Below are 23,351 nucleotides of genomic sequence, written 5' to 3'. Positions count from 1 at the left end.
TCGTGGCCACCATTTTGCAAACATTGCTGTCATTACTGGAACCAAAACCGATACTAGCTAGAGCACGTTTGCTAGTCGACAAGAATCGCTGGTAACGCACATGGCCCCGCTTTGCGCACGACACCATTAGCGTTGTTGGTCGTCGACCGGCGGATTTGCCATCTCACCTCCTGCTGTGATTTTCACATCCGCCGCTCGTCTATTGCCCTCTCTTGGCTTTCGATTGGAGTTTCGAAGCGGATAGCAAAGTGAACGAGGAGGAGGGCCATCTATGCTTATTGCTATCTCGAGGCTCGCCACACTGCGACCAGCAGGACATCGTTGAGCGTCGCCGGCGTAGCAAGAGCTTGTTTCGCCGGAGTCCGGTCGGCACAGCAGCCCGTTCTCGTGCCGACGAGGTGCTACTGCGACTCGTCGCTTACCTTGAACCTCGCCCGACACCGTCGGGAGCAAGCCTTCGGCATGGACGCGGAGAACGGCACCGCCCCCGGGATACTGAGAGCATGGGACTTCGACATTACTCCCGAGGACCTGCACGCCAGGGCGTCCAAGATCATGGACGAGTGCCGCAAATCATGCGACAAGGTTGGCGCGTTGCAGGGTGACGAGATCACCTTCGAGTCTGTGCTTGAGGTGAGTGCGAGCAGTGGCGTAGCCAGAAATTTTGTTCGGGGGGGGCTACGCCACTGGCCCAATATATATATATATATATATATATATATATATATATATATATATATATATATATATATATATATATATATATATATATATATATATATATATATATATATATATGTAGCTGCACGTTGCGGCTCAGCCTCCTCCTTAAGCGCAAGCTTTAGCTTGGGTGCTCCCATTTCAGTACATGTAGAAGGGGAATTCGTTTTTCCCTGCAACCACTTCACCAAATTTGAGGAGGTTTATTGCATTTAAAAGAAAACGTTTCATTCTAGTGACTACTGGCTTCGAATTTTTCATTTAGGTGGTCAATTATTTATTAAAAATTGGCCAAAACTGAAGATTTTCAGAAAACGAAACTATCAAACTTAAAACTCCGTGACTCAACAATGAAAAATGATAACACAATTATGTGAACTGCATCTAATAGTACATCTACAGCGGACAAAACAGATATGTTACACATGAATCACCCCAAAATTTAGTATTGTGGAAATACGGCTTTTGAAGTACCCTTGTACACAACGTAACCAATTCATGTAAGATACAAATTGTCATAGCAAACTTGTCCGCTTTGACTGTTATAATAAATGCCATTTACACAACCACAACATCTGTTCTTCATGCATAGCTATTAGTTTGTAAACGTCGTGCTTCTATTTTTTCAAACTTTCGAATTTTCCAAAATATTTTAAACAAAATTCAGGCCCTAAATCGAAGTTCTGTTTGCAACAGACACTAGGATTTAACTTTCTCTCTCAAATTCAACCAATTTCAATAAAAGCGATTTGCAGGATTATCTCAGAACAGCGTTTCTGCGTTTTACAAGTATTTGAATAGGCCGCGTCGGATTGGGCCCGAGCTAAAGCTTCCTCCTAAACAATTTATCGAGGGATCAAATACATGAATAATAACTCCATTGTAATTGCCAAAGATGCTGCAAACGAATTCTTTAAAACTACGCACTCTAAATACAAGTAAAATATTGTATTTTTTCATAAAATATTATACTCGTATGTGCCAAAAATTGGCCCAACATAGCTGACGTCAATGCTTCCATGTTTTTTATCTATTTATTAAGTACAGAAAATATCACATGAACTTTAGAACTATATCGGTTCGAAACCAGGAAAGCAGTGCATGCCGCTGATATGAAAAATTAAAAGGCAATGAACTGAACAAGTTGAGGACAAATATGTTAATGAAACTTTGTCATTCAAGAACCGTGCTTACATTTTTGTATATATGCAATGGCCAGTGAAAAATCTCAATGGCGCTGTCGTTTGTTCCAATGTATTACGCAGGAGTAGCTGTCCCTTGTCGTGTATCGTGAGTAATTGCACCGAAGTTATAGTTGCGACAGAGAGCACGTATAAAAAGCAGGAGTTCTGCAAGATATATGAGGGCAAGTCAAATGAATGAGCCAACAACAGGGTACTTTATTTAAAAGTAGTCTTCATGAGAATTTAGACATTTGTCCTATTGACTAACGAGTTGCGTGATTCCCGTCTTATAAAACTCCTTGGGTTGCTGCTCCAAAAAGTCTGTATCTGGTTCCCTTGAGCTGTTTTTTCGGTTGCCCCAAAATGTAAAAGTCGCAAGGTGACAGGTGTGAGCTGTATGGCGGATGTTGCACCGTTTCCCACTTGAACTTTGCCAGTTTTGTATTAACCACATAAGCGACGTGGGGACAGGCATTGTCGTGGAACAAGATGACCCCATTCGTCAATTTTCGACGTTGTTCGTTCTTGCTGTTCGTTCTTGCGACACGCTGCCGTTCTGCCGTTTCACAATATCGGAAACAATTGATAGCCTCTCAAGATTTAACAAATTCTATCAGTAATGGACCCTGTTGATCGAGAAAAAAAAGTCAACACCTTTCCAGCAGAAATGATGGCCTTTACGTTATTTGGGCGTGGTAAATTCGAATGTTTCCACCGTAAGCTTTGCCGTCGTGTTTCAGGCTCGTAGTAGTGGCACCAAGGTTCGTCCCCGATCACAGTTGCAAACAAGAAGTCGTCATGCTCATTATGATACCCGATCAAATGAGTCAAGGCAGCGCGAAACTTCTCCGTCTTCTCGCGATGGATAAAAATCTTGGTGATCCATTGCGCACCAAAGAGCCGATAACCGAGAAGCTCATGAATTTTGGCGTGAACCGAACCGTGACTGATGTTCAGACTGTCTGCCAGTTCATCGATGCTTATCCTCCGTTCTTGTTTAAGCAGCTCATAAACCTTTAAAATTGTGTGATGGGTGGGGGGTGATGGAATGTCTTTGCAACGTCCTTTGAACCGTTTGCTCCAACGCTTCACAGTGGTCAATGAAATGCAGTGTCCAACGTACACGGCAGTCATATGGCGATTAATTTCTGTTTTGGAAACACCTTCAGCTGTCAAAAGCTTCGCGACACCGAGCTGTTCAACTTTTGAAGTGTCCGTTATGTGACGCAACCATATTCAACCCAGTGTATGAGAGCATTAAAGAACATTATCTTCACACCTGCGTGTCACTTTTGTAAATGAGACATGCCGTTCTCCTACGCGCATGCCTCGCAGATAATGAACCGAACCATTATTGCGTGGTTAGAGTAGGCTCACTTCCATTTGACTCGCCCTCGTACATTAGAAATGCAAAGATACAATGGGATATGCAAATGCGAAAATACGGCTTGATAAAGGACAAAAAAGTGTCACTGGAAACAAAGTTCACTGCATGTATACACAAAACCTCGCAACAAGATATTTAAGTATACGTATAAGTCTCCAATGAGTCTATGTATGTAAGAAGAAGTAGCTGTATATAGTGCGTCAAACAAGGCAAATAAACATGTTGCACAATCATAGATTCACAGAATCCTAGATTCCGCCCCCATTCCATCCACTCCCCCCGATGTATTGCGCGCGACGGAAGGCGGCGCGGTTGCTCCCCGCTTTTCTCCTTTGCACACACAAGACTGAGCCACCATCGTCAGCTCACCTATTCAACCTCCCCTCCTACGCTTTCACTCGCGCATACAGCATGCAGTGCGTGGTCACGATGTTATCACCCTTGGACTTTATACGAAACATAAGGGCGATGGCAGGAATGCCCCTGGAGTGTCCATATAATTGCTTTCTCATAATATAATAAAAGTATCCGGCAACTGAAGCGTCCCGTCGCCCGTTACTTTCCGCAAAAGAAGTATCAAAATCGACCTTTCACCATGCGACAATTCGCTGCGCCGCAACAATGTATTTTTTTTTCTGTGAGGCGGAGGCACCGAAATGAAAAAAAAAAAAAAACACATAGGAAAGTATGTTGGCCAGAATCGAATGCCTACTTCAAGCAGCTAATGGGGCTACGGAAGGAATACTGAAGAAAACATGAGACGCTTGGTCCACTGAGAACCATACGCATACTGCTCAGTATCCTACAGCAACGAAACAAGGCTTTCCGGAAAGGTCCCGCTCAAGGAATGCGGTGCAATCCTTCGAGTCCCCACAGTGATGGCGGCGAGTGGCCATTGTTTTTTTTTTCTCGTTTGCTAGCCAGAAAGCGTCCAAAACTCTGTCAGGTGAAAATCCACTCGGCCAGAGCAAACCGAACGCGCACCGAAGTGCACCTCATGGTGGTCGGGGCCATACGAAAAAAAAAAGTACGCGCTCTGGCTGGCTCTGGCAGCCCGCGGGTAGGGTAGTGAGAACGAAAAAAAAAATTGAAGAGGCTCAATGTGTCCTCGCGAATAAAAGTCAAAGTAGAAAAAATAAATAAGAACGTAGTTACTTTGGCTGGCTTTAGTGTCTTGACATGGATGTTCTGGCGTAGGTCAAAAGAAATGTTGATATTTTTTATGTGACGTGACGGCACAAGTGAACCACCCCAACGCTTCGTCTCATTGGACCTCGCTGCTTGCCTTGTCAACTCGTCTGCTAGTGTGTTGATTTGGCTTGTCTCGTATGTTCCGATGTAAGAATTTAGAAAAGTCAATAGACCTTTGGCGTCAAATGTTTATAACAACATTAAACCCACAAAGTTCCGCAATTGAAAATCTAAAGCACAACTTTGGAAATGTCAATGCACCTTTCACATCAAGAGCTTATGAAATTTATACCCATAAAGTTTCGCAATTGATATCCATGCGCTCCATAGATTCCGTGGCCTCAGTGAGATGCCGCGGCGAGCCCACTCACCATCAAAGCGCCCTTGAAACTTTGTGCTCGGATGGGACTACTTGGCGTTATGTGACTCCCGGTGTATGGGCGTTGCCACGAAATCCAGCCCGAGTTTGCAATCTTCGCGGTTAAATGTCTTTTCGAGCGTCAAAAAGACATTCTAGACAAAATCCAGAGTGATTTCAGGCGCCGGGGGTCGCTTTGGTCGGTGGTGCATGGACAGCACGAAAAAATTTCGGGGGGGGGGGGGGGGGCTGAAGCCCCATAAGCCCCCCCCCCCCCTGGCTACGCCCCTGAGTGCGAGCAAAACGACCTCAGAAGAGCTGTCGAACCAGCGATGAAAACCAGGTTGAAGAACGCGAGATTCACTGCACGATCACTATAGGCTGTTATCGACTGCAGTGCTACGGGATAGCATACGTGCCAAGAGGCGGATGTGCGATGACCGTGGGTTTCAGCAGCCCATCGCAATTGGGCATTCGTGAAGCTTCGCACATTGCAGACGAAATCACAGGTCAAATGTTCGTTAGCATTGCTCTCGCAGCACAAAAGGTGCAGTTTTTGCCTTTCGCTTTTGAATGCTGTAAGCCACAGTATTACTGCTGAGTTATGTTTCTCTAGTGAACGTGTGTGCTTTTTCAGGCATACCTTGGCTACACCGGTTTGCCGTATGTCCTCAAACTGCTAATTACGCCTGTACAATTAGATCAGTTGCGAAACTGTAGAAGTCGTCTCCCCTGTGATTGATGCCACCAAACTGGTTGCTACAGATGCGCCCTGGTCGTTGTGTTACATTTGTGTGGCGCCTGAGTTTCCTCGCGTATTCGTGCGACACGTTGGCAGATCGCTGGTTAGAAATACAGCAGAGATACAGTGACGTCACAAAGTTAATGTAAAGTCGTCCAATGTATTCAAAATGTGTTGGAGTTAGTAATTTCCAATCCTATTGTGTGATGTGCAGGTTATTTTCAGTAAAACTGGTTTATTGAAAGCCGCACAGAACACCTGCCTGTTCCACTGAACCTTTAGGAAATTCCATTACTGCGATAGTACATATTTCTAATGTTGAAGTTATTTGAAGGCTTGATGCTAAGGTGCTGCGGTGGTAGTGCATATTTCTAATGTTGATGGCTTGATGATAAGGGCCAGATTCAAATTCATGCAAGAATTGCCTTTTCCACTCTATGTTGTTGTACGTGGACCTCAGAACTTAGCATGTTGCAAATACAGGGGGGAGTCCTAATCTAGTCTAAAGATTAACACAGAATTTCTTATGCTTCTTATCAATCATGGTGCACATTCATTGTGCCAGTTATAAACAGCTATAAACAGTTTACATCAGTCTTGCAGAAGCATGCATCTTATGTCTTGGTACAGCAAGCACAACTTCTCTGAAGCATAGATCCGAATTAGGCATAACAGGTCAATCCTTGACAAAATCAAATTTCAGTTTTGATATGACAAAATACTTTTTCATCTTTAGAAATGCTTTTCATGTTTTGATTTTGTGCTCAAGTATGATCTTCATACAAAAAATAACATTTAATTAATGGGCATGAGGAGTAGAAAAGCAAAACAGTTGTATACGTATGCATTTATCAGGTTCTTTGTTTTATCTATAGCAGATGACAAATTGTAAAGCATGCATCAATTTGACACATGGAACCGGGTTTGATTCATGGGGGTTAACATCCCAAAGCTACACTTGGGCTATGAGAGATGCTGTCTGGAAGGCTTCTGATTAGTTTTCATGCCCGGAGATTCTCAAACTATTTTGTGCTCATCGAAATGCAGCCACCCATGAAATCATGAAAATGTTGACTGACCTGGCAGGCATACCATTAATTCGTTGAAGCGGGTGCTAATCATGTTTTCATGGTGCAATTATTGCACTCTGTTTCTTGTGTGTCATTGTGTGCTGTAAGCTTGTTTTTCTGACTGTGCAGGAAATTGCCGAGGGCCAGCGTATATTTGCCAATGAGAGGCTCTACCTCGACTTGCCGATGTATGTCTCAGCCAGGAAGGAACTTCGCGACGCCAGTGCCGATGTCTCTGCCAAGCTCAACGAGTTTGAAATTGAGATCGAGTGAGTTGTCAGTCAGTAGCAGACTCCAGTGTTTTACCTCAGTATTTGTTTGCAGTGTTGCATACAACTCATTGCAGTGAAGAGTAAAGTTCAAATTAAAAAAGAAATTACACTAAATTTCTATTTTTTCTAGTTCTGTTATTTCTAGTTCTTCTGTTCTAGTCCCTCCATTACATGGGGAATGCTTGCAAATGTAAAGCTGGGAATATTCTCTACAAATTGAGCTGCTTGTAAGTACTGCAAGTATATATTGTGCGAGCAGACGAAGACATTAAAGAAAAATAATGAGAAACAAGCAAGGAATGTGTAACTGCGCTCCTAAATACACTGTATGTGCCTGACTTTGTAGAGGATATGCAAAATTCTTCAAGTGCGCTTCCCCACGCATCTAGTTTTGAACCATGGAAGATGGTAGATGTCGCCCTAGAAGTGGAAATGAACCAGCAGCACACAATCTGATGCTGCTGTCCTAGCCACAGTCTTGTCCTTTTTTAGCGCATCCTCCCTGTTTGCTAGTTTACCCTCCGCTAAACTGTGCCATAAGTGGAAGGTCAGCCATCTTGTGTAAAGAAACCTAATAGTGTGGAAAAGCCCTCTTCCAGTGTTTCGCACACCTCCTATTAATCTGCATCACTGCGCAGATGAGGTTTCGGAGTTGCATGCAGAAGGCACCACTGGGAATAAAGAGGGCAAGCAGATGAGTTTTGAAAGTGCCAACATTGCACAGCCTATGCTGCAGAAGGAGTCTCTTAATTTGGCTGACATCTGAACAGAAGCACTCGAGAAGACGGCTGCTATTGCTTGTGCATGAAGCTTTATTTATTCCTTCTTCTGATAGTTTATTCGTGCCGCTGTAATTGGGTAAGCTCGTGCTTCTGGCCTTAGCACGTTCCTCATTTCCTCCATGTTCTCGTGTTCTTTACCTCCTAATCAGCATGCGGACTGACATCTTTGAGAAGCTGCTTGTGCTGGAAAAGAAAGACACAAGCTGCCTGTCGCCCGAGAGGAAACGCTTCCTTGACAAGCTCATCAAACTCCGCAAGAGGGACGGTGAGTAATGTCGAGAGGGGCAGTAGTAATTGGAATACTCTGATGTCACGAGTCACTGCCTATTCTGAAGAAGGGTATAGATAGAGGAAGGGCAAAGAGGTTAAAGCTGGAATCACGTGACAAACATGATTGTGGATGAATCGGTCACATAATATAGAAGAGGTAGCATTACCCCCATAAGGCCTGCCCTCGTGTAAGGCTCGTACCCCCACTTCAGAGTACGGATATTTGGAAAATAAGTTTCATTAAGCATCATGTGTACGCAAGCGCTGTTTAATTTTGCAAACCGCTACTTGATGGCACAAGTTACTGTATTGCCGACAATGGCATTGTTATCGTCATCGTCACCATATCCCAGAATCATGCAACAGATCCAGTGTGCTTAACGCTTTCCTTACCAGTCCTTTAGAAATCTATCAATTTGATTGACAGTATTTCTACATGTTCTTAAAAATTTTCGTTAGAATTCTTCCACAAGCAGCATCATGCACCGCCTGAAAGGATGACTGAAATTTAACTATTTGTCAGATTCGCCAATTTTTGGCTGATATGGGAGTCTGGAAAAAAATAAAACTTCAACTGGAAGTACTGCTGAAACTAGACTCCAGTACTCCTAGCACTTTCTCAATAAGACAATGCAAAGTTTGTGCTTTAGTCAACTCTGCAGCACAACTTTTAAATGATAGCAGCAGTGAAGACACAGAAGCTTCTCTCAGGTTGTCAAATTTTTCGATACAACGTCTAGGCTGTGTTAACAAGCTCTCAAACAATGGTAGATGCTCGTGAGTGTATTATTTTGATGATTGTGTTCGACTAATATCCAGTGCAACTTTATTTTCTTCAGTGTTTGTCGCTTCTATGCATCAGCATTTCGACAGTGTATGTACAAATTATTACAGGTAATCCTTCCTGTCATGCAGGGTTTTCTCTCGCATGGGAGCACACAGTCAATTTCAGGCTTACCTTTGACGGAAGCTTGACTAGCAGTCTAACCTCTTGCATTTTGAACACTGCCTGTACAAGTGCTCTTATTAATTACTATACAATATTATGCAACACTCCACATTAATGTGCGGTACTGTACAAGAAGTGAACAAAGCACATGGGAGCTACAGTGCCAGCTGAATGTGCACTAGAACAGCTTGCTTGCACGAGAAAGCTGATCGAATGCAAAAATCAAGTATGAAGAGGCTTTTGCATGCTCCCTAACCTGAAACCGATTACTTCTCGAGCCTAAAGAATGCAGAAACAAAAGAACCAGGTGCCTACTGCGATGAGTAAAAACACATGTTCCCTGCACAATAGGAACTTACCCGTTTTCACATTTGCGAAGCTACCGATTTTCTGCATAACATGGGCATCATAATGGCTAGTATGGATGCCACCAAGTCTGCATAATAATATTTTTGCATGGTCTGACCTATAAAGGCTGAGAACTAGGAGCCAAGTGCATATTTTGTATATTTCAGATTTTTTTAAAACTCTCAGTACCGTATTTACTCGCATAATGATCGCACTCGCGTAATGATCGCACCCCTGAATTTTGTCGTCAAAATTCAATTTTTTTTTCATTTCCCGTGTAACGATCGCCCTCCGAACTTGCTGCAGCGATATGTCGTGTGCCAAGTCTATCACACTTACCATTTGTTGAATGCTACACGAACGACTCTTCGACCCAAACTAAGCGGTCTGCACGCATCAAACTTTCTTAAGTAGACGCCCCATTTCATTACATCCCTCACTTTCTGCACTTCCATGACAAAAAAAGGTACAACCAAACTTGCCTTTATTATCTGTAGGCTTTTATAATGGTTGTGGTCAATAACAACAAAAAAGGCTCCTATCAATTCTTCTTATCTGCACTCGTGGGCCCGCAACAAATTGCGAGCAGCAATGACAGTAGCCACGTTTACATTGATATGTTAGAAGTGTACCCTATTCTTACGCCGACGCTTGTTACACACCTAAGATGTTCGTGCACCCTTAGCGGAAACGTGCCGTATTAGGATAGTAGTGAAGCCAGATGCCGCGGTTTTCGCAGCATGCCGGCCGTGTGTTTCTGTCACTGGCAGCTAAGTGCGCCCATCTGTTTTTGTCCCCTCAAAGGGGACATGGCTAGGTTATTGCCACAAACTTGCCGATATTAATGATATCATTCATTACTGATAGGGAAGAAACTGTTTCAATGCACGTAATGTACTCACGAGAAGAAGAAAAATCGCGTCCGACGCGTTCGGCTTGCTCCGCTGGCCGCCATTTTTGTTTTAGTGTCCCGCACTACACACAGCGGCAGCCGCCTATTTGTTGACCTGTTGTCATCATACAGCAAACGCGGGATGAAAAAAATGTTTTTTCTTTTCGCGGGAAATTTAACCCACGTAATGATTGCACCCCTGAATTTCGTCAATTTTTTTTTACAAGGAAGTGCGATCATTATGCGAGTAAATACGGTACTTATACTCATCATCATCACCAGCCTGTTTGATGTCCACTGCAGGGCAAAGACCTCTCCCTGCGATCTCCAATTACCCCTGTCCCGCACCAACCGATTCCAACTAGCACCCGCAAATTTCCTAATTTTATCACTCCACCTAGTCTTCTGCCGTCCTCGACTGCGTTTCCCTTCTCTTGGTATCCACTCCGTAACCTTAATGGTCCAACGGTTATCTAACCGGTGCATTACATGACCTGCCCAGCTCCATTTTGTTTCTCTTGATGTCAGTTAGAATATCGTCTATACCCGTTTGCTCAATGACCCACCTGCTCTCTTTCTGTCTCTTAACATTATGCCTAGCAATCCTCCACCAAATTATGCCTAGCAAATTCTCAAAAATGGTCTGGGTAATTATTACAGCTTTACAGTCATTCGAAACACCAGTAATCAGGCTATAATTTTATGTCTCACGGTACATGTTGTGACTACTATGTCTTGAAATAAAATGTTGCACCGACAGCGAGCACATTTCTTGCAGTTAGGAAAGAGGTTAGCAGTAACGGCCGTACCGCGACTCATTGTTCAGCTGCATTGTGCTTTCGAGTGCATGAACAGGGCATTGCTGCAAAAAAGTTTGCACGTGAATGTTGAACGTGTGCACATAAATGTTGAACGTTTGGTGTGCCGTTCTGTTCGAGGCCATCGTTAAAAGCTTCAAGGTGAGGAGAATTTCTAACATTATAAGATGGCATGGAAAGCAAGCAGTTTTGGGAAGGTGCCAATCAGGCAGCCTCAGGAAATGGAAGATATAAAGATGACTGGATAAAAAGGTTCGTATCGTTTAAGTGCAATTCAAAGCTTTGGTGACTACCCATAAGCCTTCCTCGTGTAAGGCTTGCACAAGTAAGTACAGTACATTGGATCACTTGTTGGTTAGCATCGGTGTGAAGACGAACCAGACCAACTACTATATTTCTACTCCCAAAAGCACAAATGACCACATGAACGCTCTTTCCTACTTGTGACCGTACAGCTTACAGCGTAAGCCACACATTTTTGTTGCTTTCATTCTGATTCAACAAGCAACTTAGATTGAAGAATTGTAGCTGGTTGTAGCCAGGCTAAGGTGTATTGCTGTTGGTATTTTGCTATTTCTAGCAGAAAGTCCCGACAGCAATTAAACTTCAGTTGTATCGAGCATCGCTTCACGTGGACGGAGTGAGCAAGCGCTGTTGGCACGGGTCACTCATGATTCCTTGATGTGTATTCCGCAAGCCCAACTCGCAGTTCAGTTTGTCATGGGAATTATGTTAACGAGAAAAACATCTCTACCTACCTACCTACCCTACACTGAGGGAGAAGGATATAAGTCAACGTCCAATTTTTCGAACTCCCTAGAGGCCACGAAAACATAAGAAAAATCGGGCAGTCCGAAAAAAACGAATGCATGCCTTTTATTGCCTCCTAGGGCTCAAATCGCCACAGGCACGTCTGAAATATCCCTGAAGGCGTGCCAGTACACTTATAAGTCGTATCGGTGCTCGTACTGGGATAGGAGAAGGTAGGTGCACACGTGTGTAATCAAGGAATATGTACCGTTTCATACACACAATACACACCTAGACTTAACCACTTCGCTACAGTTGAAACCCACGATAATGAAATCCTGCAACAGTGAAATTCTCACGACAACGAAACATTTTGGTATCCCCGGTAAACGCCCATAGGATTCAATGCATTTCGAACCTCTCGGCAACGAAATGTCGCAGTACTGCAATATTGCATCGAAATTTGCCGAAACGTAGCTCCGCATATTACCTACTCACTGTAAGGCTAGCAGGCTCCAAAATGTGCTCAAATGCAATTGTTTTGCACTAAAATTGCGTAAAATACCACCACATTACACTTGTGTGGGCGCCGCCATTTTTCTTCACAAAGACAACCAGACACCGGAAGCGGTCAATGCGCTGGAAACACGTCTTGGCCGCCATCTTGTTTGTTATTTGCCTCTTTGAAGCGGCACGCATGTTGCTACCGACATGTGACAGCAGTTTTTGCACGCCTACTATAGGCGAGATCGTAGACCGTTGTTCGAAACGCGCGTTCAGTTTATGTTCCCCGTGGCTAACGATGCGAGGCCTAGGCCAATCGCGGGACGCGAAACTGAACGCAAACTGAATGTGCGTTTCGAAGAACAATCACCGATCGCAGCAGTTCACTGCGTAATGTGCGCGTCAGTGAGAAAAATGCTGCAAAAACAAAGAAAATTCACGTCCCACCGGCACGGAATTGTTTATGGTGCTTGAGATGGCGGTCACAGCATATGGAGCGTCACGCATCGGGCCATGATTGAGCGATCGTCTGGGAATACGCATTCCTTGCTTCCAGAACGCTGGTTTTGGTGCCACCCGACAAGCATCGTGTGCGAATTTCGCACCGGTCATAGATTTGCGCAAAAAGGCCGTCATGTCGATCATTTGCCTTCAGGTATACACGAGATATGATCACTTTCGAGCTCGGCAGCGGATGCGTCGGCACCTGCGCGCAACAGCGGGCACTGGGGAAGTGCTACTGTGTGTGCCGTTGCTCTACGTCTGGTACCGAGTTGCGCAAAATCTTGCAAAAGTGATCGCATCTCCGAAAGCACTTGACCGAGAATACTGCGCTATGACAGTGCTGCCACTGCTGGTCGACACAAGCGACGCACTTTGTACTGTTGGCAGTGTAGTTCTATATCCTCGAGAAAAGCTTGCAAAGTAGGCTAACAGAGTTTTGACAGTAGAGTTTTGTTCTGCGATGCATTAGCTATCTGTGCTGTCTCTTTTCCCAACGAGGAAATTCTTGCGAAAGTGAATTCTTTCGTGTACCCCGCCAATCTCGTTATTGCGAGGTTCAACTGTAGTTTGTCCTGCAACTCGTGCAAATTCTTCGAAGGCCAAGAACTGGTGATGAGACTTGTTGCCAGCACATGAACTCTTAAGATAACTTATTGTTTGAATGTGCTTTCGTAACCAGATTGAAAGTGTTTGCATTGTTGTCATCATGCTATACGCCAAGAACTTGTTGCCATCCATGGACGCCATCTTGAGATGAAAATGACACTGGCTAGGCTGGCTCTGATGGTAACTGGCTGCGAACATGGTTTAGTTTCATACCGAGTTGCACTGACCAATCAACTTGCAGGCAAGTTTTCCTGAGAATAAAAAAGCCGCACAAAGGTGCACATAGCCGCAATGAAGCAGGTTAGCAATAAAGCGGCCTTGAACAAGCTATCGCCCATCGCCCACTAGTTCATCTTAGCTTAGTTTAGGTTAGCTGGGCTGTCCATCGTCATAGATATCAGCAAAACCACAGTAGAGAAGGTTGGCGGGGGGTCACAAGGCACTGCTTGGATGTTGCAGGTCTCCACCTGGCGGCAGAAGTGCAGGAGCAGGTGAAGCAGCTCAAGAATGAGATCAGTGAACTCGAAGTCAAGTACAGCAAGAATTGCAATGAGGAGAACACTGTGCTTGAGTTCACCGAAGAGGAGCTGCGGGGCACACCTGAGGACTTTATCAAGAGTCTCGAGATGGTGCGTTAAAATAATAACAGTAGTAGTAGTAGTCATAGTTTCATTTGTAGCATTGATGGGTTAGGAAATCCTGGAGGTAGTGATAACAGCAGTAGTAGTAGTAGTAGCAGTAGCGGGGGCGCAGTTGTAGCTTTTATGCTTTTCAAAGTATTGAAAATAATGGTAAGAGTAATAGTATTCGAAGTAGAGATAGCTTCGGTAACACTAATGCCTTGGGAGGTACTGGAGGTGGTGGCAGTATGTAGTAGCAATACTTAAGGTAGTTTTACAAAGTTTGAGAACCTTGTAAGTGTATATCCATTGAAAAGGGGCCATGTGAACAAAGTACAAGGTATAGGAATAAATATTATGCCAGAGATCTTAGCATGGGAATGTAGAAGGCCGATTCACAAAAGGATAGAAAGAGAATGGAGGTAGGAAAGGCAGGGAGGTTAATTCTAGTTTGTCCAGTTTGCTACCCTACAAATGGGGGGTGTCATGCTCATGATGTCTTTGGGAGATATCTTGAGTTGCATGGCTTCGTGGAATCGAGGCCATAGTTTCAGCTGTGTGTAATGGCATGTTGTGCTGTGGTTGCGTGGTTCCTTCCTCCTAGGCCGAGTCTGGCAAACGAAAGGTGACGCTGAAGCACCCACATGTGTTGCCCATCATGAAGATGGCTGTTGACCCAGCGACTCGCAAGAAAGTCAACTTTGCTTACGAATCCAGGTGCGTGAGTGTCTGCCTCGGTATCTTTCCATCTCTGTGTGGGCTTGGTCTATGTGTATGCAACATGATAACTTGCTTTACCTCAACACTTGTCCTTGATTGTGCTGAGAGGGGCAGCGCCTTCGATTGGATATCAGCCCTGCAAACAGGGCCGATATGATAGACGATTCCTTTTGATCTATTTTGTGACTTTCTTATCACCCACCACTCCCAGCAGGTCAAGTGTGGTGATAACATAGGCAGTTCTCCGCTCACAGCACTGACAAAGCATGAAAAGAAAAAGAATTGGAATGGAATCATTACATACAAAGATAAATGGGCAGAGATTAACTGGTAAGGCTCTCGCTAATGAGTTTAACCACCACTTTTTGACTTTTGGAGCGTCGGAAGGGACCATCTGTGAGAATTTTGAAACATATATAGAACACAGTTTGTCACAACCTTTATTTCTTTACCCGGTTACCCAAGTTGAAATTGCTGGTATAATTAACAGCCTTAAAAGTAATGTTTCATGTGGTTTCGATGGCATTAAAGCAGCCCCAATTAAAGTGGTCTCAGATTTGCTATCCATCGTAGTTTGCCGCTTAATGAATACTATTTTGTTGACAGGAATATTTCCGGATAAAATGAAAGTTGCTGGCATTTCAATTCTGCGTAAAGGTGGTCCTCTTGGCTGTATTTCTAACTACAGACCAATATCAGTACTTCCGCTATTTTCCAACATAGCAGAGAACGTTATAAATCCTCGAATTTCTCAGCATTTCTGTAAGCACAACCTAATATCCGAATACCAGTATGGATTTTAGCAAGGCAAATTGACTGAGCCAGCATTCTTAAACATCAGAGCAAAAATTGTAACTAATATAGAAAATCAACTGTACACAATAAGTATTTTTTTAGATTTTAACAAAGCCTTCGATTCTATTAAACATCCCATACTGTTTGCAAAGTTACTGTATTGTGGATGAGATGACTTCTACTCGAGTTACTGCGTAGTTACGTGACTAACCGTACTCAGTTCGTTGTAATTAGCAATGTGCAGTCGGATACTGAATTCATAAATCATGGAGTTCTGCAAGGATCTATATTAGCACCAACAATATTCTTGCTGTATTTAAACAACATTGTCAACATCCCCCTGACCACAGACATTGTCTTCTGCGCAGATGATACAAATGTTTTTTTCACATCTGATAACCTTTCCTCTCTCACACGTACTATTAATTTATGGCTTCAAGATTTGTCCTGCTGGTTAGATGCAAACAAACTCTTATTGAATGTTAGAAAAACCAAATACATTATCTTCTCATCTATTAATAAACCAGTTCACCTTGATAGCTCCATAACGTTTAAATCATGTCCATTAGAGCAGACTTCAGAATACAAGTTTTTAGGGGTACTATTTCCTGAAAATCTTCTATGGACAAGTCACATTAATTTTATAAAACGTATCGTTGCTAAATCAATTGCAATGCTAAATAGATTTCGGACGTTGTTGCCAATAAGATTAAAACAACAACTTTATTTTAGTACAGTACATTCTCGTGTACAATATTGCCTACTAGTTTGGGGGGTTACATAAAGTATAATTTGAAACGACTATACATAATGACCCGCCGTGGTTGCTCAGTGGCTATGGTGTTGGGCTGCTGAGCACGAGGTCGCGGGATCGAATCCCGGCCTCGGCAGCCGCATTTCGATGGGGGCGAAATGCGAAAACACCCGCGTACATAGATTTAGTTGCACGTTAAAGAACCCCAGGTGGTCGAAATTTCCGGAGTCCTCCACTACGGCGTGCCTCATAATCAGAAAGTGGTTTTGGCACGTAAAACCGCATAATTATTATACATAATGCAGAAGAAAAGTATACGATTCATTCAAAATATATCTAGTCGTGATCATACATCCCCATACTTTGCTGAGAACTGGATACTTCATATAGAAATGTTGTATAAACAGCGTTCGTTGGAATAGATTTTTCTCAAATTAAAAGCAAATCGTGAGCTGTTCTTCCATACATATACAAATACGGAAACACCATATTATTTCAGAAACAAAAACTTCATGAAGATTACAACGAGAACTAGATACAGTATGCAATTATTAATATGGCAAATTCAGAACCTTCTTAATTGTTATCCATCGTTTTTAGGTACAATGGTGAGTTCTCCCTCTTCACTTGCTTTCAGAAAACTAACTAAAATGTATTTCATCCAACAGTTGTAAATTTGGCGCACATTTGTTTTGTTCTCTTCAATCCAATTGTAGTCCATTGGCCTTAATAGTTATGTGTCATGTTGATGATGAATGTCTCGGTGACTAATTCTGTTATTCTTCCTTATATTGCTTTATCGTGTTTGATACTCTGTACGTGCATTTTAATTTGTATATTTTTGATATTTTGCAGTGTGTTTTGAAGCATGTTGCGCTCATGTTGTATACTGTGCGTGCTGTCTGGTGTCAAAGGCCTAGTCAGGTGGCTTTTAGGGCTGCCTTTTGCCGTGGCACCGAGACAAACCACTCTTGAGCGTTTCGTTTTGAACGCGTGCATTTCGTTTTGGTGTCTCTATGTATTAGGAAAAATAAATATTGCTGAAAACAATATGACAAATTTATTATAAGATACATTTGGGCCATATTTTTTTATTACTTTCGAAGCGATGGCAACGCTAAGGATACGTTGCCATTTCTGCTAAAAGCTTCAACGGAGATTATGTGGAGACCATGTAGCACCAACACATATCCCTTGAACTAATGTGCCTTTCAAATCTCAATGCTCCTTAACTTCAAAGGACCTTTGTCATGCTTGTGTGACTGGGGTATTACTGTGGTTCGCTGATTCCCATTATGTTGCATCAAGCCTTCAGCCAGTACGGGGCTCCAGTAGACATATTTAAAGAATTCTCTTTGGCAGTACCTTCCACGAGGAGTTTCGCGGGGATTGCATTTACCTCAAGTGCCCTTGATTGTGCAGATTATGAAAGTTGATAGTCACAAAATCTTAGCTCATGAATAACTGTGGAGAAAACTTGTAACTTGGTGACCATATCTTTACCCTCTACATTGTGAAGTTGGACAGTCATTGAGTTGACATGTGCTCGGGGGATTAATCGTGTTGAAAAAGAAGATAATGCCTAACACGTACACTTGTGTTAATTGTGTTTCCAGGTGTGTAGCTGATAACATACCGCTACTTGAGAAGGCCATTTTTCTGAGACACAAGGTATGTAATTACAGCTGTAGTTCTTTTTTGTTTTACCGTAACATCCAGTAACTGTTCTATTTAACCTTGACACACCTTAAAGGCTCATTGCAATGAAATTTCGGACCATGTAAGAAGGCTAATTTCAAATAGTGTAGATGGGGCAAATTATCCATGGGAACATTTACATTTGTAATATTTATTAGCTTAATAGCTCTCAGAGCCAAAGGCATTACAAAGGGGACTGGTTACAGCAAACAAGCAAAAATAAAGTAAGTTAGAACATAAGTTACAAAGGCTATGTGGACGCATAGCGAAAAGCTAGCAAAAAAATGCTGTCATTACTGCTCATCGGAAATTATGAAGAACTCAAAACGTTGAGAAACAGCACAGTTCCTCGGCACGACCTCCGAGGTCAGGCGGTGCCTGCGGTGCACCGAGAATCTCCGGGGTAACGTGCTGGATGCATGTTTGGCGAAATGTCATCTGCTTAGGTGCTATTTACTGGCTGGTAATGAGACAATTAAAGAGTTACCTGGCCCTGCAGTTTTTGCCAAGATTGCTTCAATCACACATAGTACTTATTTATTGGCCACAGGTAAATTTCTTTTCAGTTAGCCTTTAAAGCGGTTTTTTTTTTTTTTTGCTTCTGCTGTTAAGGGCGCTGGATATTTTTTTTGGTTCGGGGGCCTTAGCCTAATGCGCCTTGCTTCCAGTGCGTTCAATCTTTTCCCCCTGCAACCTGCGTTTGTTGATAATAAGCCACAAGAGATGCGTACCTTTGAAGTCTCCCTAATTTTCCATAAGCTTTACGGATTCAGGGTCATTTACGATTTTGTGAATGTTGTGTCAAGACTTACCGGAAATGCTGTTCATGAAAAAGCTTCACTGATCAGTCTCTGAACCATGCTATTGGAAGTTCTTTGTTGGTGAAAGGGTGCAAGAGGGATAGCACTTGCTTCAAGCAAGTTCATACAGCCTTGTTCCAGAAGCGGGCGAAATCAGCAGCAGCAGTGTCGCCGAGTCGCTGTGATATAAAAAACAACTGGCCGTTTTTTAATCTTGGCTGTTCCAAGTTTGCTGGTGCTGCTGCTGGCGTCTAGAGCTAAAGCATCCTTAATAAAATGCATGTGCATTCCACAAAAGGCGTCTGTTCGAGGCAAGCCTTAAAGTAATGCGTGCCTACAACCCCGCCCCCCTCCCACAGTTGTGTCAGCGGAACTTTTACTCATTTTAAATTTCACAGCTTGGGCAGATTGTTTGGATTAAGTGTCCTGACGCATCCTGACGGGAGTGGAATGCAATATCTATGTTGATTGAGTACTTACATTTACATGCATATTAAAGAGCCCCTAAGGAGCAACACTAAATCAATATAAACTTCTAAGATGTTCCTTCAAAGCTCTATTTCAATAATTCTGTGGTGCAAAGTTGAATATTAGAAGATAAAGTGAAGGTTTTTGTTTTTTAAATGCAAATGAAGCTTCCTGTGATTCTGAATGCTGTGCTTACTTGATGATGTATAATGCCCCATCATAACATCTCATAAATGTCATTAGACTGTAATGTTATTTCTTGCAAGTGATATTGATATATTCATGGCCTGGAGGAGTTTCTTACTGGGCTGACCTTGCTAAATGTAAGAATTCAGAAGTTGCCAGCCATAGCTTAGTCGTAGCCATAACCCACCATATAGTTGCGGGAAAGTTTTGTTGGGCTAGTTGGTGTATCACATGGATGTTCATGTCATGATGAACGTGTCATCATGGCAACTGGCATAGAGAAAAATAGATAGAGCAAGTGCTATTCTTAACCGAACCCTTATTTAACCAGAAGTTAGAATGTTGTAGTCTGAGCTATTGAAGGCGTATTTCATGGTAAGTAGGGTACAGTGTGTCAGTGAGTTCCATCACATTGTACTCAACCGAGATGACCGTTTTGGATTGTCATGATTTGGTTGTCATTCCATTATATTGTCAATATATGCGTATGCCAATATACCCATATGTCATTATGAGCACGGTACAGCAAATGTACGAATCTCTAAAATGAAAGTTCAGTTGATAACGGCCCTTAATCCGTCTTTCCTGTGTCAGTTGTCAAGTTACATAACCCAAGAAATGCGGACGCCGGTCAGTAATTATTTGGTTATAATTCCAAGGGAGCAAGCGAAATCGCTGTTTTTGCTGTCTGTGCAAATCCCCAGTTGACCCTCGACTTAGCTGGCAAGGCAAGACAGCGTTTTATCCTCACCATCCTTGACTTCTTCCATGTGTCATTGCAGAAAGCACAGCTTCTGGGCTACCCGACGCACTCTGACTACATCACAGAGTTGCTGATGGCGCGCTCGTCTGCCAACGTGCGGCGCTTCCTCACCGAACTGGCTGACAAGCTGCAGCCCCTGTGGGCAAAGGAGAAGAAGGTGCTGCTTGAACTGAAGGAAGAGGAGGTGGGTCGTTTGCAAACTGCACGAGGGTTACGTCTTTGTCACAAGCGAAGGTTTATTGTTACCAGCATGTGGTCGCATTTCGCATTTAAAGGAGTACATTGTTGATGTAGTCTTCACTACGCGCCGCTCACACATAAAAGGATGACTCGAAGGTTGGGAAGCAGAAAATGTCTTAGTTTGACGGTAAAGTTAGTCTCAAAGTGCCAGACCTGATGTTATCGATATCACCATGATGTCATGACACACAGGAGAGTTTTCTAACATTCTGTAATGATAAGGCTAATTATGATAATGTTTAAAAAAAAAGATGACCAAGAACAAGTACGCACAGTTTTTGTCGCTGAGCTTGCGTTGTGGCAGCCGCAGCGATTGCAAGAACTGAGCGAGCCACTGTAGTACAACATTGCGATGTATCTACCAAACCAAGACTTCTTTGTTAAAGGAAGTATATTATAGTAAATTAGCATGCTACGCATGGTGTCTTCTTTAAATTTTATTTAATTTATTTATGTTAAAGTAATAAGTGTCATGTCACTACTGTCATTCGTTGGCTGCCACATAGTGTCATGAACGTGACTGGTGGTACACTTGTTCGTGTAAAGTTTGAGTTTACTCGCCGCTGTAAGCGACCAGTGTGGGTGCATTCCCATTGCCATTTATTTGCCATGTTGTGGAACCATGGCAGCAGGCAAAGGTTGTGCGTGGCCTATCATGGCCACTGTCCAGGCTGACGGCCAGCTCCTTCTAAGCTAGCACTTCCATAGCCCGCTCTTTCGCAGTTGTGTTTGGCGGTAGAGTGGAGTGGAACCAGCACATTACACTAATGACATTAGCTTCTGCATGATACTATGTAGCAAAAAAAAATGTTGTCACAGTAGCAGTAGTGATGTGTTCAGTGAACAGGACGGGTCAGTTTAAGCAATTAGTTTAAACACGTCCCGAGTTCTCCTCCTCTTTCCTTCTACCCTCCCCCTTTTCTCGTCAGTGCAAGCGACATGGGATCCCCTTCGATGGCGAGCTGCACGCCTGGGACGTGGCCTTCTACAAGAATTTGGTGGAGGAGCGCCACTACAAGGTGGACCAGGAGAAGTTGCGGCCGTACTTTCCCTTGGAGGTCGTCATGAAGGGCCTGTTCGGCATATACGAGGTCGGTATAGCAGCCGGCGCATGGCATTTCTATACCCCATGTACTTCTTTAGTCACCTTCTGTTTATTTTTTCAATTTTATTTTTAAGCGTGGTATCATGAAGGTCACCCTTTCGTTTCAGCACTTTACGCTTGCTCTGTGCAAAACTCTGGCTCATTTAAAAGAAAGTTAGAAAGACCCCTTTTGTTCTGCAACGCCAGCTTGCGAGATCCTGCTAGCACATACCATGCCCATGCACCGTCTATGGTTTTGAATTGCCAACATATACACTGCCATATACACCTATTAAATGAGAAGAAAGCGAGTTAACCAAGGGGCCCAATTTTTATTAGTCATATCATAAGAAGCCAACAAACACTGACACCAAGGACAACATAGGGGAAATTTCTTGGGCTTAATTATATAAACAAAGAAACCATAAATTGTTGGAAATGAAAGTGGTCGAAGAAACAACTTGCCACAGCTGGGGAACGATCCCATAACCTTCGCGAAAAGAATTCCACAAATTTGTCGTTTCTTTATTTCATTAATTAAGCACATGTAATTTCTCCTATGTTGTCCTTGGTGTCAGTGTTTGTTGGCTTCTTATGATATGACATATACAGTGGAATCTCGATGATACGATCACGGCTGATACGAATTTGGTCCCGGCCGAGCCCCATTACTTTGCAACGTGTTAGAGAATGGTTGTTACGAATCAATCTTCGACCCGCGTTGGTTGATACGAAAATTACCGAAGACATTGGAAATTTGAAAGTGTGCTTGGCGAAAGCCAGACGCTGCTGCCGTCTGCGCTCCAATTCATTCGCTTTGGTGTTCGGCGATATCGCCTGTCGCTGCTGCCGCTTTCGTTCTGCTTCCCTGCCTTTGGTACCCGGCGATCTAATCAGTCGCTGTTGGCGTTTCTTTTCTGCCTCCCTTGCTTTCGCATCTGGTGACAGGTTCATTCGTGGCATGCGCATTCGCTCCTTGTTCTTCTGGCGTTTGGTATTGGGGCAATCCGGCGTCCGCTGGCGCTTCCCCGAACCGCATGGCGCGCAACACGGGCCTCTCACTCGACTGCAACGAAACGGCTGGCGAAGGAGCGGCGGTGCCACTGCCGACACGCGCGCGCCCGTTCTACCGCTACTGTGTGACGTCGCGGTTGCTATGCGCAGCTGCGCCCCTGACCGTCGCGCCGGTTGCTAAGGAGGGGAGGAGGTCGCGCCGCTGCGCGGAGGAGAGACCACAGTTGGCACAATTCCAGCGCACGGATGGACGCGACCGCGAGCATGAGCCCCACCGAGGGCAGTGAAAGAGAACAGCGCGCAGTTACGTGATTTCTCCCGCGCGGACGCGGCGCCCATAGAGTTTCATATTAGTATACCTAGAGGCAAATCTGGCGCTGCGATCGTTCAACCATCATGGGAATGATGGGAAGTACAGGCTTTGGATTGGCATTCTATTGACTGGCAAACTAGTCTACAAGTATTTTTTTGGCAGTTTTGGTTTCGCTCCAAGCGCAATTGCTATAACCTGCAGTGGGACAGTGCAACGCAAAGCTCTCTGCCTTTGTTCTGTTGCTCGGAGTGGCAATAGCGCGTTGGGCCAGTGACCGGGACGATGCTTGTGTCGCGATGTGGCGTCGAAGCCCTGACAAGAAAGCGGAGGCATCGTAAACGTTGAAAGAACATGTTTTGATCGTTTGGACCTTTGTTTGTTAAGTGTGTTAGGTTGGCACTGTACCGTTACGTGCTTTATGAAGCTTTAGAATAGGAAAAAGAAGGCACTACTGATACAAGACATATACAGTTGTACTTCTAGTGGCTTGACAATCAAATTTTATTGAGGACTTCATTATGCATTGCTCGTTTATGGGCTCATTGAAAT

At 43.7% G+C, this 23,351-nt stretch overlaps 1 protein-coding gene across 1 annotated transcript in view; it reads left to right on the top strand.

Moving 5' to 3' along the window:
- The window catches only part of LOC139049914 (thimet oligopeptidase-like), a 44,259-nt gene continuing 20,908 nt past the window's right edge, over positions 1-23,351 (top strand). The window contains exons 1-8 of the mRNA XM_070525788.1: positions 1-633; positions 6,782-6,921; positions 7,856-7,971; positions 13,807-13,976; positions 14,572-14,684; positions 17,853-17,907; positions 20,171-20,335; positions 21,321-21,482. Coding sequence (XP_070381889.1) covers positions 463-633; positions 6,782-6,921; positions 7,856-7,971; positions 13,807-13,976; positions 14,572-14,684; positions 17,853-17,907; positions 20,171-20,335; positions 21,321-21,482 — 1,092 coding nt within the window. The 5' untranslated portion in view covers positions 1-462. The remainder of the gene's footprint in view (positions 634-6,781; positions 6,922-7,855; positions 7,972-13,806; positions 13,977-14,571; positions 14,685-17,852; positions 17,908-20,170; positions 20,336-21,320; positions 21,483-23,351) is intronic.

This window comes from Dermacentor albipictus, chromosome 9, assembly GCF_038994185.2.
Source record: "Dermacentor albipictus isolate Rhodes 1998 colony chromosome 9, USDA_Dalb.pri_finalv2, whole genome shotgun sequence".
In the NCBI taxonomy this organism is placed as follows: domain Eukaryota; kingdom Metazoa; phylum Arthropoda; class Arachnida; order Ixodida; family Ixodidae; genus Dermacentor; species Dermacentor albipictus.
Note: the sequence above shows the minus strand (reverse complement) of the source record. Positions and strands in the feature narration are given on the sequence as shown.